Genomic DNA, 13,011 nt, shown 5'->3' on the forward strand with positions numbered 1-13,011 from the left:
GCTCTTTTCTTTGTTTTTCTCATGGGTGGAGAATCAAGATGTCTGCTAAATCTTAAGAAGTATTTGGGGATTAGTTTGATGTCAAAGAATCATCATGTGAATATTTACTTTGGATTGTGTAAACTCAAAGCTGACAAATTAAATGCCATTCCTGGTGAGACTACTGGGAGACTTAGAAGTATTATTTTTCAAAGCAACTGCACATATAATATACATGGATATATCATTTATTCTTATACTCATTCATTACCAATGGTGAGTTCTTTGTTACATATCTTGAGGTCCAGATAACTAACTTAGAAATTCCTAGCATTCATTAATTGCTTATTTTATAGAACTAAAACTAACTCCTAATACAGTCAGATAAATAATCACAAATATAAGGCAAAACCAAACTTCATGTAATAAAGTTTACACTTGATTAAGATAGAGGTTGAGCTCATTTATCTTCTATTCCCTCCACAGCTCTCATCAGACTTTCCTTGATATAGTTAGGTAATCAACGCTACTCCTTAAATGAGAAATCAAGATTAACGATGCTTAAATTATATTTCTAGCATATCTTTTCTCTCAAAGATATTGGTTTCCATGACCTAAATTTGTGAGATTTAAATATATTAGTCACTGTTTTCCCGTGAAATTATCAAACTCTCAATTCTTTGTTCTTAGAAGTAAATGGTTATGCATTATTAACATCTATTATTTATTGACTGGGAAATGGCTTAATTTCCTTCATTTATTCAATATAACTAAGAGTTTCTAACCAAAAGAAACCATTTGAAAAAATATAGAAAATTGGGTAAGCAATTTCATTATTTATTGATCTTATATTATATATATTACAAATAAAGGACCATTTTGGCATTCAACAAAACATTTAAAAATGCAAAAGTTATATATAAGGGGCTTAAAGAAACTTTCTTCAATTCCTTGTGATTATAATTTAATAATCTATATTATGAATAAATATCAAAACATACACTGCTCTTTAACTGTATTGTCTATGATGAAGTCAAATTTCTGATATGATATCCTATACCTTTCAGAAGTAGCCCTGGCGATATAAGCAGTCTTAATCCCTGGTGCTGCTTCAAACCTTATACAATCATCCTACTGAACTAGGTGTACTTCTCCAAGTGTGCCATATGCCCTAACTCTGTCTGAACATAAAATTTTCATGCTAAGAATACCCAGTATTCCTATCTAACTGTAAAATTCCTGCTTATTTGTTAAGACTCAGCCAACCTGGGTGTCACCTACTATTTAAAGTATTTCCTGAACTTCCTAAATGGAGCTGATTACTTATCACTTTTGTGTACTCTACCATAAATATCTCTATTCCTAAATTTATAGCACCGTCTTATTGCTTTACCTTTCTGCCTCTTCTATGACACTGTGATCTTCTCAAAGAGAGATATGGTGACATATTTATTTGCATTTTCCATGTTAAGTATAGTGTCTAATACACAGTAGCTGCTCCATATATTTCTGGTTGAATGAAGAATGAATGAATGAATCTTCTTTTACTAATTTATCATCTATTTATATTACAATGACATGGTATTTGAGGTTAGCAATAGCTGGAAAGTAAACTTCAAAATAAAACAAACAAAAAATATTGTCCAGAATCAATTGACTAGTATTTATTTAGTGCATGGCTATCATTGTAGCCTCTGTTCCTTCCCACAGGGAGTTTCTATTTTATCAGAATCTCCAGTATAGGTAATGATGTTACAGTGATGGATTGAGTGGCCTGCAAAATGATGTTTAGGATATAATATTCAGTGAGATACCTTCAGGCAACAGAGGCCAACAGAATTACAAAGTGTGTATAGGCTAATGTACTAACTGCTTTGATGAACACCAGCATCAGTCTAGGTTTATGATGTTAATAATATGTGGCAATATTATTTATTTAACTTCTACTTCTAAGTGCTGTATCACAGTTAACAAATGTATTTTGAAGGCCTGGTAAGATTCAAAAACTGCACTTAGTGAAGAGATAAAAGAATGTCCTAAATGGACATGGTCCTTTACTAATGGCAGACTCTGTCTTCCTGGAGTTTACCTTGTAGGGATTCGGTAAGTAAATGCAAATATTTCCAAAATAATCATCCAGTTACACTTGTGATAATTTCATGTAGCAAAGAAACAATCATGTATGTTTCATAACTGTATTTAAGGCACATAAGCCATTTTTGTGTCTAAAAGTTTTATAGAGGTTTGGGCAATTAAAATATATATTCTCTGCTACCAGAAAAGTCACTTGCTCCAATTATAGGTTTAAAATATCTATAGAATCCAGTTCATCACACAATTAGACAATACTTATAATGAAAAAGGAGACATTACAACTGATACAACAGGAATAAACATTTAAAGAGTTAACATTTATCCTCTTCAAACTCTTCCAACATATTGAGAGGAGGAAAAAGGTCCAAATTCATTTTATGAGGCCAGCATTTCTCTGATGGCCATAGCCAAATATATTATAAGAAAACTATGGGACAACATGCCTCATGAAATAGACATAAACATCCATAACGAAATAATAGCAAACCAAATTAAACAGCACATCCAAAGTATTATATGCCATGGATAGATTAAAAAATGACTCAACATACACAAATAAATGTGATATACTACAATAATAGAATAAAGGATAAAGATTATCCTAATAGATGCAGAAAGAGCATTTGACAAAATACAACATCCTTTTATTATAAAAGCTCTCAACAAATTAGATGTAATGGAATGCATCTCAAAATAATACAAGCCATACATGAAAAACCTAGAGCTAAATCTATGGGTTTTAGCTAAAACTAAAAGCTTTTCATCTTATATCAAGAGTAAGACAAGCATGCCCAAACCTTGTCACTTCTATTCAGTACTGAAATCCTAGCCAGAGAAATTGGGGAGAAAAAAAAAGACATCAAAATTAGAAAGGAAAAAGTGGAAGTTTCTCTATTTGTAGCTGACATGATCTTATATGTAGAAAAATCTAACTCCAAGGATACTGTTAGAACTAATAAATGAAGTCTGTAAAGTTACTATACAAAGTGTCAGAAATCGTGTATAATTTAATACATTAACACTGAAGTGTCTGAAAAGGAAATTTAGAAAAAATATCCTATTTACAGTAGTATCAAAAAGAATAAAATACTTAGAAATAAAGTTAACCAAGGAGGTGAAGACTTATATATGAAAAACTATAAAACACTGATGGAAGATATTGAAAAAAGTATTGGAATATCTTCCAAAAATATGGAATAAATGGGAAAATATTCCATGTTCATGAATTAGAAGACATTATATTATTATAAAGTCCATAATATCCAAAATAATCTACAGATTCAATGCAGTCACTATCAAAAATGTTCTTACTGAATTAGATAAATAAATAAGCCTAAAATTTATATGCAACTACAAAAGATTCGAAGTAGCCAAAACAATTTTGAGATAATCAAAACTGGAGAAATCACCTCCTAGTATCAAAATATACTACAAAACTACAATAATTAAAATATTAAGGTACTGCCATAAAGATAGACATAATGAATGAAACAGAGAGAATCCAGAAATAAAGCCACATAAACTTATATTGTTAAGGGTGCCAAAATACACAATGGGGAGAGATTAATCTCTTTAACTGATGCTGGGAAAACTGGATGTCCACTAGCAAAAGAATAAAAATAGGCCCTTATCAGACATCTTACACAAAAATTAACTTAAAATGGATTAAGGTTTAAATAAATATAAAATCTGAAAATGTAAAGCCCTTAGAAGAAAACATAGGGGAAAGTGTCATGACATTAGTCTTGGCAATGATTTCGTGAATGTGACACAAAAGTCTAGGAAATAAAAGCAAAAATAGACAAGTGGGCAACATTAAAATAAAAGGCTTCTGTACAGCAAAGGAAAATCAGCAGAACAAAAAGCAATCTAAAGGATAAGATAAAATAGGGGCGCCTGGGTGGCTCAGTCGGTTGAACGTCCAGCTTCGGCTCAGGTCATGATCTCCTGGTTCATGGGTTTGAGCCCCGCATCAGGCTCTGTGCTGACAGCTAGCTTGGAGCTTTGAGCCTGTCTTCAGATTCTGTGTCTCCCTCTCTCTCTGACTCTGCCCTGCTCACGCTCTCTCTCAAAAATAAATAAAAACATTTAAATCATTAAAAAAAAAAGAATAAGATAAAATATGTGCAAACCACGTATCTAATATAGGGTTTACACTCAAAATACATAGGAACTCCTGCAACTGAATAACAAAAAAATAAATAATCTGGTTTTAAAAATAAGCAAGGGACTTAGACATTTCTCCAAAACTGTGATAAAAATGACCAACAGGCATATGAAAAGATCCTCAGCACCTCTAGTCATCAGGACAATGCAAGCCAGTCAAAACCATATGATGAGGTATCACCTCACATGTATTAGGATGACTATCGTTCAAAAAAAATGATAGAAAAAAAAGACCGAGTAATGTCCATGAGATGGCTGAATTAGATGTGCCTCATTATATCCTCCCCTTAGCAAAAAAAATGTAGCAGCCATCCATGGACAAAATGTCTTTGTGAGAAATGTGAGATACAGGTAAGAAATGGTGAAACCCCAGTGCAGTCCAAGAATGAGATGAGTCATTTAGAGAACACAGACCAGCACCTAGGTGGCTGACTCAAAAACAATTTTATAACCCTGAGAACATGAAAACAGCCCCATTTCTGTTTGGTCCTGTCATCAATAAATACACCAAGACATCCAGGAGGAGTCTCACCTACCAATACATCACATAATTGGTGTATAAACTTTGTTTCTTTTGCCTTATCCACAATATTGAATCATGACCTGAGAAACTAAGGGTGAGTGAGCATCTGGATAAAGAGAAGTCAGAGCTCACAAAGAAACATACTAAAGGGATGAAGATCCTACTAATTATGTCCATTAGGAGGCCTGCTGATGAGCCAATAAGATGGACACCTCACCTGTGGATGCCCCCCCACTAGCCCATAGGCACCTGTAGGAGCTTTGGTGCCTCATCCACACAGTCTAATACAGTATGGCTGATCTCCTGTGTATGCTCTGGACAATAGCAAGAGCAAGTTTTTACAAATAGCTGGGAGTATTTGCAGAAATTTGGCTCAATTTGTGGCCCTGGAGGAGATCACAGATTAAGCACTTTGTACCACCCTTGGGAAAGCAAAAGAGAAGTCATTAGTACCCAGCCTGGCTCTACAGGATTAAGAGAAAGCATACAACCTGAAGAGTTTGGTCATAAACAGGAGAAAAAGTATGGAGCATGGATATTCATAGGTCTGAGAAAGCCTCAAACTCTCCAATAGGGTTAAAGGAAAATATTTCTCTCCTTTAATTGGTAAAGTTAATTGATAAAGACTGGACAAGGTGGCTACTATTTTAAATACAAAAAATACAAACAGTAAAAACAAACAAACTTCAAGAAACATGAAAAATCCGGAAAACATGATACCATCAAAAGAACACAATAATTTTCCAGTAATAAACCTCCAAGACATGAGCTCTGCTATTTACTTGAAAAAGAATTCAAAATACCTGCTTAGAGGAAGCTCAATAACCTATGAAAAAAACCCATGGGAAAATAATTCAACAAAATCAAGAAAACAATATATGATCAACATGAGAAGTTTAATAAAAAGATATGTGCACAATCTGTTAATTAGTCTCAAAAGGAGAGGAAGGAAAAGGAAAGCAAGTGGAAACCATGTTACAGAAATAGCCAAGAACTTCCAAAATTCTGGGGAAAGATGTGGACATCCAAGTTCATAAAAGTAATAAGCCCCTAAACTAACTCAACTTGAAGAGATATTCTCCAAGATGACTTATAATAAAATTGTCAAAACCAAGAGAGGACAGGTAGCTTATGCTTATTTTGACAATATAAACTTTAACTCAAAGATGTAACAAGAGATAAAGAAAGCCGTTGTATATTAATTAGATCATTTAATCATGAGGATATAATAATCATAAGTATATATACTGTTAACATCAGAGCACCCAAATATAATGAGCATATGTTAACAGATCTGAAGGAAAAAAATAGATAACACAATAATAATAGGGAACTTCAGTACTTCACTGTCAACAATACACAGATCATCTAGATTGAAAAGCATTAAGAAAATATTGGACTTGAACTATACTTTAAACCAAATAAACCTAACAAACATATACAGAACATTCCTTTCAGAGTAGCAAAATACATGTTTTTTCTCGAGTACATGCAGACCATCCTTCAGGATAGTTCATGTATTATATGATCTTAGCAAAGTTAAGAGTGAAATCATATCAAAACTCTTTTCCAACTACAATGGCATGAAACTTGAAACCAATAAAAGTAGGAAAACTGGGAAATTCCACAAATGTGGAGATTAAGGAGTACATTCATAAACAGATAGTGATTCAAAGCATAAATCAAAAAGGAAATTTAAAAAAATCTGTACAAACAAAAAGAGAAACACAACATGCCAAAATTTATGGGATTTACCAGAAGCAGTTCTGACAGGAAGTTTATAGCAATAAACATCTGTCTGCATTAAAAAAAAAAGATGTCAAATAAATGAGCTAACTTTATATCCCAAAACTAGAAAAAGAATACACTAAAGCCAAAGTGAGCAGAATAAAGGGAGTAACAAAGATTAGAGTAGAAATAAATGAAATAGAGAACAGATAAAGAACAGAAAGACCAAAGAAACTAAGAGCATTTTTTAAAAAAGATACACAAAATTGACATAACGTTCGAATCATTTACTAAAAAAAGAAAAGATAGAGAGAGAGAGAGAAGATTTAAATAAACATTTCTTTCAGCAATGAAAGAAAAGACATTACACTGATATTACAGAAATAAAAAGGATCACAAGAGACTGCCATGAACAATTACACACCAAAAAATTGGATAATCTATAGGAAATGGACAAAGTCTTAAAAACATGGCCTACCAACTAAAACATGAAGAAATAGAAAATCTAAACAGACCAAGAACAAGCAAGAAACTGAGTTAGAAATTAAAAACCTTATAAAAAAGAAAAGTCCTGGACTAAATTGTTTCATAGGTGAATTTTACCAAACATTTAAAAAGGTATTAATTCCAATCCTTCTCCAACTCTTATGAAAAACTGAAGCGGAGAGAACATTCCAAATCACATTTTATAATATCAAAATTATCCTGATACCAAAGTCAGACAAGGACACTGCAAGAAAAGAAAAATGACAGGCCAGTATCCATGATGAATATAAATGTAAATATTTTTACCAAAATACTAGCAACACCACATCAAAAGTATCATATACCACCATCAAGTGGGATTTATGCATGGGATGCAAAGATGGTTCAACATACCCTAATCAAAAAATGTGATATATCACATTAATAGAATTAAAGATAAAAATCATGTGATAATCTCAATAGACATAGAAAAAGCATTTGACAAAATAAAACACCCTTTCATGATAAAAACTCTCGAAAAATAGGTGGGTATAGAGAATAAACCTGAACTTAATGAAGGTCACATATGAAAAGCCCACAGCTAGCATCATACTCAATGGTAAAAGGTTAAAGCCTTTTTCTTTAAGACAGGGAAGAAGACTAACGGGGCTCATCCTCATGACTCTTATTCAACATAGTACTGGAAATTCTAGCCAGAGTAATTATTCAAGAAAAAGAAATGAAAGACATCCAAACCAGAAAGGAAAGTAAAATTGTCTGTTGACAAATGATGTGATATTATGTAAACAAAATCCTAGAGACTCCACCAAAATCTGTTAGAATGAACAAATTCAATAAAGTTACAGAATACAAAAATCAGCATTCAGAAATTAGTTGTGTTATCATACATGAAAAACGGAATATGTGAAAAGTAAAGCAAACAATCCCATTTACAATAGTATAAACAGTAACAACAATAAAATTTGGGAACAAATTTAAACCATCTATAGAGTCAATGCAATTCATGTCAAAATTCCAACAGCATGATTTCACAGTGACAGAAATTCATGGAACCACAGAAGACTCTGCATACCCAAAGCAATCCTGACACAAAGCTGGAGGTATCACTCTTGATTTCAGACTAGTGCAAAGTTATAGTAGTCAAACAGTATGATACTGCCATAAAAATGGACACATACATCAGTATAACATAATTGAGAGTCCAGAAATAAACCCTCACTTATACAGCCAACTAACATTTGACAAAGGAGCCAAAAATACTCAAAGGGAAAGTATAGTATTTTTCCCATAAATGGTGCTGGGGAAATCATTTAATCACATGAAGAACAATGAAATTGTATCCCTCTTACACTACTCATAAAAATTAATTGGAAATGGATTACAGACAAACATAAAACCTAATACTGCATAATTCCTAGAAGAAAACGTAGAAAAAAAAGAAACTCCTTGACATTGGTCTTGGCATTGATTTTTTTGGACATAACACCAAAAGTATAAGCAGCAAATGAAAATAAAAGTGGGACTACATCAAAATAAAAAGAAAAGCTTCTGCACAGCAAAAGAAACAATAAAATGAAAATGCAAACTACAGAATGGGGGGATATATTTGCAAACCTTGTATTTGATAAAGGGTTAATATCCAAAATATATAAGAAACTCCTCTAACTCAAAGCAAATCAAAACAACAACAAAAATAAATGAAAACCCTATACACAGCAATCTGGTTAAAAAATGGGCAAAGGATCTGAACAGATATCTTTCCAAAAAGATAAACAAATGGCCAATAGGCACATGAAAGGATCCTTATTACTAACCACTAGGGAAACGCAAATGGAAAGCACAATGAGATGTCACCTTACACCTGTTAGAATGACCATCACCAAGACAGGAGATAACAAGTATTGCAGAGGATGTGGCCAAAGGGAACGCCTCTTGAATGCTGGTAAGAGTAAAAATTGGTACAGCCACTATGGAAAAGAGTATGGAGGTTCTTTAAAAATTAATAATAAGTATCATATAATCCAGCAATCCCATCTCTAAGTATATATGCAAAGGAAATTAAATGAGGATCTGGAAAAATCATCTGCACTCCCATGGTCACCATAGCCTTCTTCCCAATAGCCAAGATACGAAAACAACCCAAGTGCCCCTCTATGCATGAATGGATAAAGAAGGATGGCATATGTATAAAATGAAATATTACTCAATTACCAAAACTCTAGGCAACCCTGCCATTTGCAACAGCATGCATAGCATTATGCTAAATGAAATAAGTCAGAGGAAACAGATATGATCTCATATTTGTACGTGGAACAATGAGGAGAATGGTGGTTGCCAGAGGCTGGAAGGTAGAAAAACTGAGGTGATATGAGTCAAAAGATACATATTTTCTAGTTATAAATATTTTCTAGTTATAAAATAAATTCTGGGGATCCAGTATACAACATGGTGACAATAGTTACCCATATGGTATCATATACTTGAAAGTTGGGAAGAAACTAGATTTTAAGTATTCACACACACACACACGAACAATGGAAAAAAAGATCACTATGTGAATTATGGAGATGTTAACTATCCCTATTGTGTAATTATTTTATGATAGATTTGTCAAATCAACACATATAAATTCAAAAACTACACAAAATACATTTCAATGAACTGAAAAGATACAATTTCTGCATCATATTTATAAAAGATATGGCTTGTAGTTTTCTATTGAGAATATTATGGGAACCTATGATATGCCCTGGGAAACAGAATAATTGAAGTAGCGCTGGGATTACCTGGCCCTTAAGGGTTGGCAAGATTTCTATGTGAAGCCATTGGACCTGGTATTTGGGGGGGGGGGGGCAGGGTTTTAAACAACTATTTTGCATATTACTCCTATGATTATTGCTCTACTTAGAATTTTTGTACTGGGTCAATTTTGGTAAATTTCATAATGCATTTTTATTTATTTCTCCTTATATTTCTTGACTATCTGCCTTAAGAATGTTGATGCTATGTTATGTGGTGCATAAATAATCAAAACTAGAGTTTCTCTTATGATATGTGCTCCTTTTGATAACCATAAAATATTCTTACTTGTTTTAAAAAACTGTTACTTAGTGACAATGTGGAAAAACTGGAACCCTTATACAATGCTTGTGGGAATGTAAATTGATGGAATCACTATGGAGAAGAGTATAGAGGTTGTTCAAAAAAATTAAAAGTAGAGGCGCCTGGGTGGCTTTGTCAGTTAAGCATCTCATTCAGCTCAGATTGTGATCTCATAGTTTGTGATTTCGAGCCCCACATCAGGCTTTCTGTTGTCAGCATATCCTGTTTTGGATACTGTCTCCCCCTCTGTCCGTCCTTTCCTGCTCACGCTTTCTCTCTTGGTCTCTCAAACATAAACAAACACTAAAAAAAATAGAAGTAGATCTACCATATGCTTTAGAAATCCCTTCTGAGTATATTTACAAAACATTTGAAATAAGACTCTCAAAGAGAGACTTCCACTTCTATGTTTATGGCAGCATCACTCACAATAGACAAAATATGGAAACAACCAAAGGCCCATTAAAAGATAAATGAATAAAGAAAAGAGAGTATGTACATATAATGCAATATCAGTCTTAAAAAAGAGAAGGAAATCCTGCCAAATGCAACAACATGGATGAACCTAGTAATCATTATGCTAAATGAAATAAGCCAGACAAAAAAGGACAATACTATATGACACCACTTACCTGAAGTATCTAAAATAGTCAAACTCGTACAAAGTGACAGCAGAGCAGAGGTTGGAGGGGAGGCGGGGAGATGTTAAGTTACTGTTCACAACAGGTATGAGGTTGAGTTACGTAAGATGAGTAAGTTCTAGAGATCCGCTGCACATCATTGTGCTTACAGTTAATATGCCTGTATTGTGTACTTGAAGAAAATTTGAGGGTGCATCTCATGTTAAGTGTTCTTACAATTATAATAATTAAAAAAGTGTACATTTGTAAATTCTGATGAAAATAATGAAAATTTTATAGATACTTTTGTAAATGAATTGAAAAAGCACATCAAAATCTGAAAAAAATAAAACAATGTTCTCTTTTGATGAAGTCCATTTAATTTCTATATTCAAAAAAGAATATTTAAAAAAATGATATAAACTTGTTCTTAAATTTCTTGAATAGTACATGATGTTCATTTACCTGTGTATTCAAGGTGAAATCCTGCAGCAGAAACACTGATGTCTGATTGGAAATTTAGATATAGATTATTAGACGTACTATTCAAAAGATGGGGTATTGTTGTTCCTGAAATGATAATTGAAAAGGCAGGTCAATGATCATGTAATAAATATTATAGCAAAACTAAGTAAGTTGAGTACTAATCAGACAATAGATTACCACTGAAATTACATATTGGTCAAGTGTTTTTTAGGAATTTTTTGACAAAAATATGTCTCCCACATTTCTCTTTCACCTTACTGTTTGTGACTGTCTCTATGGAGATAGAATTTGGGATCATTCTGGATAGCTCCCGAAAAATAGGCAGGAACAAATCTGAAATACATGTTTGGAATTTCTTGTGGATTTCAATATTTTATGTGTGACCTAATAATAACCTTAATTTTAAAGTTTGCAGTGATTTTTATGGTTTAATAACTTAAGATTATGTATGGGTTCAGAGGATATATTTATTTATTGTTATTTATTGCCCTTTTTATTATATGTATTATATAACACACATATATTATATTATTTCATTTATTTTCTTTCTTTATTAATATGTGTATGTTCTTTTCTACCAGGTCAAGTACCTGACAACAATTCCTAATTATAAACTAGTGTTACCCTTGTCTAGCAAATATATTATAATGATGTACCACTGATTTTCCTAAAGGAAATCAGCTTGAGTTTATTCGATTATTGAGTTGAAAGCATAAAATATCTGCACGAACCAATTATTTCTTGACTATCTGCATTGAGTAAGAGTTCATGTTCCTTAAGATTATAAGTCAGACAGTTTCAAATGGCAAGCATAAAAGTGTCAAATCTATGTTTCAAGCTAAGGTCCAACGAGCATCTTAGTTTATAGTGTTCCAAAATTTTTTCTGTAAGTAACTATTTACTTTACACTTACTTTGTACAACTCTGTGGACCTTAACCACTCACTGATCATTCTATAAAAAGAAAATATCAAGACGAATTCATTACAGAACATATAATTGCATTTTTCCCCTCCAGTCTCTTATCTGTCCACGGTACCCTTACTGAATCACTGAAGACAGAGGTAAACGAGAACTTCAAGTTCACTGGACCTGCCCTTAGTCTCTTAGAGGACCTCAGCGATTAGAGCTTTAGCTCTGGAGTCAATCTGCTGGCCCCGGTCTCATTCAAACATCAGTTGTCCAACATCCGGCCACTTTAATCTCTCTAAGCTTCAATTTCATACCAGAACTGCTAGAAAGAGCAATTGAGGAAATGTATGAAAATCCTCACACAGAGCTAGTATTTGGTAATGGATAGCTGTTATTTATCACTTTTATTATCTTCATTGTTGTATTTGTTGTTAAGAAAGTATTACTCCTCATCAAATCTAAACAAATGTATACTCAAAATGTTACAAGATTTCTTCTAAGAAAGATTTCTACCTTAATCTATACATAAAATATTTTTTTTTATTTGAGAGAAAAGAGAGAGAGAGAGAGAGCAGGGGAAGGGCAGGAGAAGAAAGAGAATCTTAAACAGGCTCTACACTCAGCAAGGATAGAACTCGACATGGAGCTTGAACCCACGAGTCTGGGAACATGACTTGAACCGAAATCAAGAGTCGAACACTCAACTGACTGAGCCACTCAGGAGCCCTTAAAATACTTGTTATGACTAGACCAAGTCACTCCTATTCCAGATATTTCTTCCTTCTTCTCTTCAATGGTGATGTAAAAAAAACTGGTTATTATGCCCTATTTAAAAATCTGTTAAAAAGCTAAGATCATTCAAACCATTTTAAGTATATCTGAAATGTAAAAGTTGATAGTTAGCTATGTTCCTATA

The 13,011-nt window shown here is 33.0% G+C and overlaps 1 protein-coding gene across 3 annotated transcripts in view; it reads right to left on the reverse strand.

Moving 5' to 3' along the window:
* The window catches only part of CSMD3 (CUB and Sushi multiple domains 3), a 1,185,533-nt gene that overhangs the window by 157,297 nt on the left and 1,015,225 nt on the right, over positions 1–13,011 (reverse strand). For all 3 annotated transcript variants that reach the window (XM_029923716.1, XM_029923715.1, XM_029923714.1), the window contains one exon: positions 11,164–11,268. In XM_029923716.1, coding sequence (XP_029779576.1) covers positions 11,164–11,268 — 105 coding nt within the window. The remainder of the gene's footprint in view (positions 1–11,163; positions 11,269–13,011) is intronic.

Source organism: Suricata suricatta, chromosome 15 (genome assembly GCF_006229205.1).
Source record: "Suricata suricatta isolate VVHF042 chromosome 15, meerkat_22Aug2017_6uvM2_HiC, whole genome shotgun sequence".
Taxonomy (NCBI): Eukaryota; Metazoa; Chordata; class Mammalia; order Carnivora; family Herpestidae; genus Suricata; species Suricata suricatta.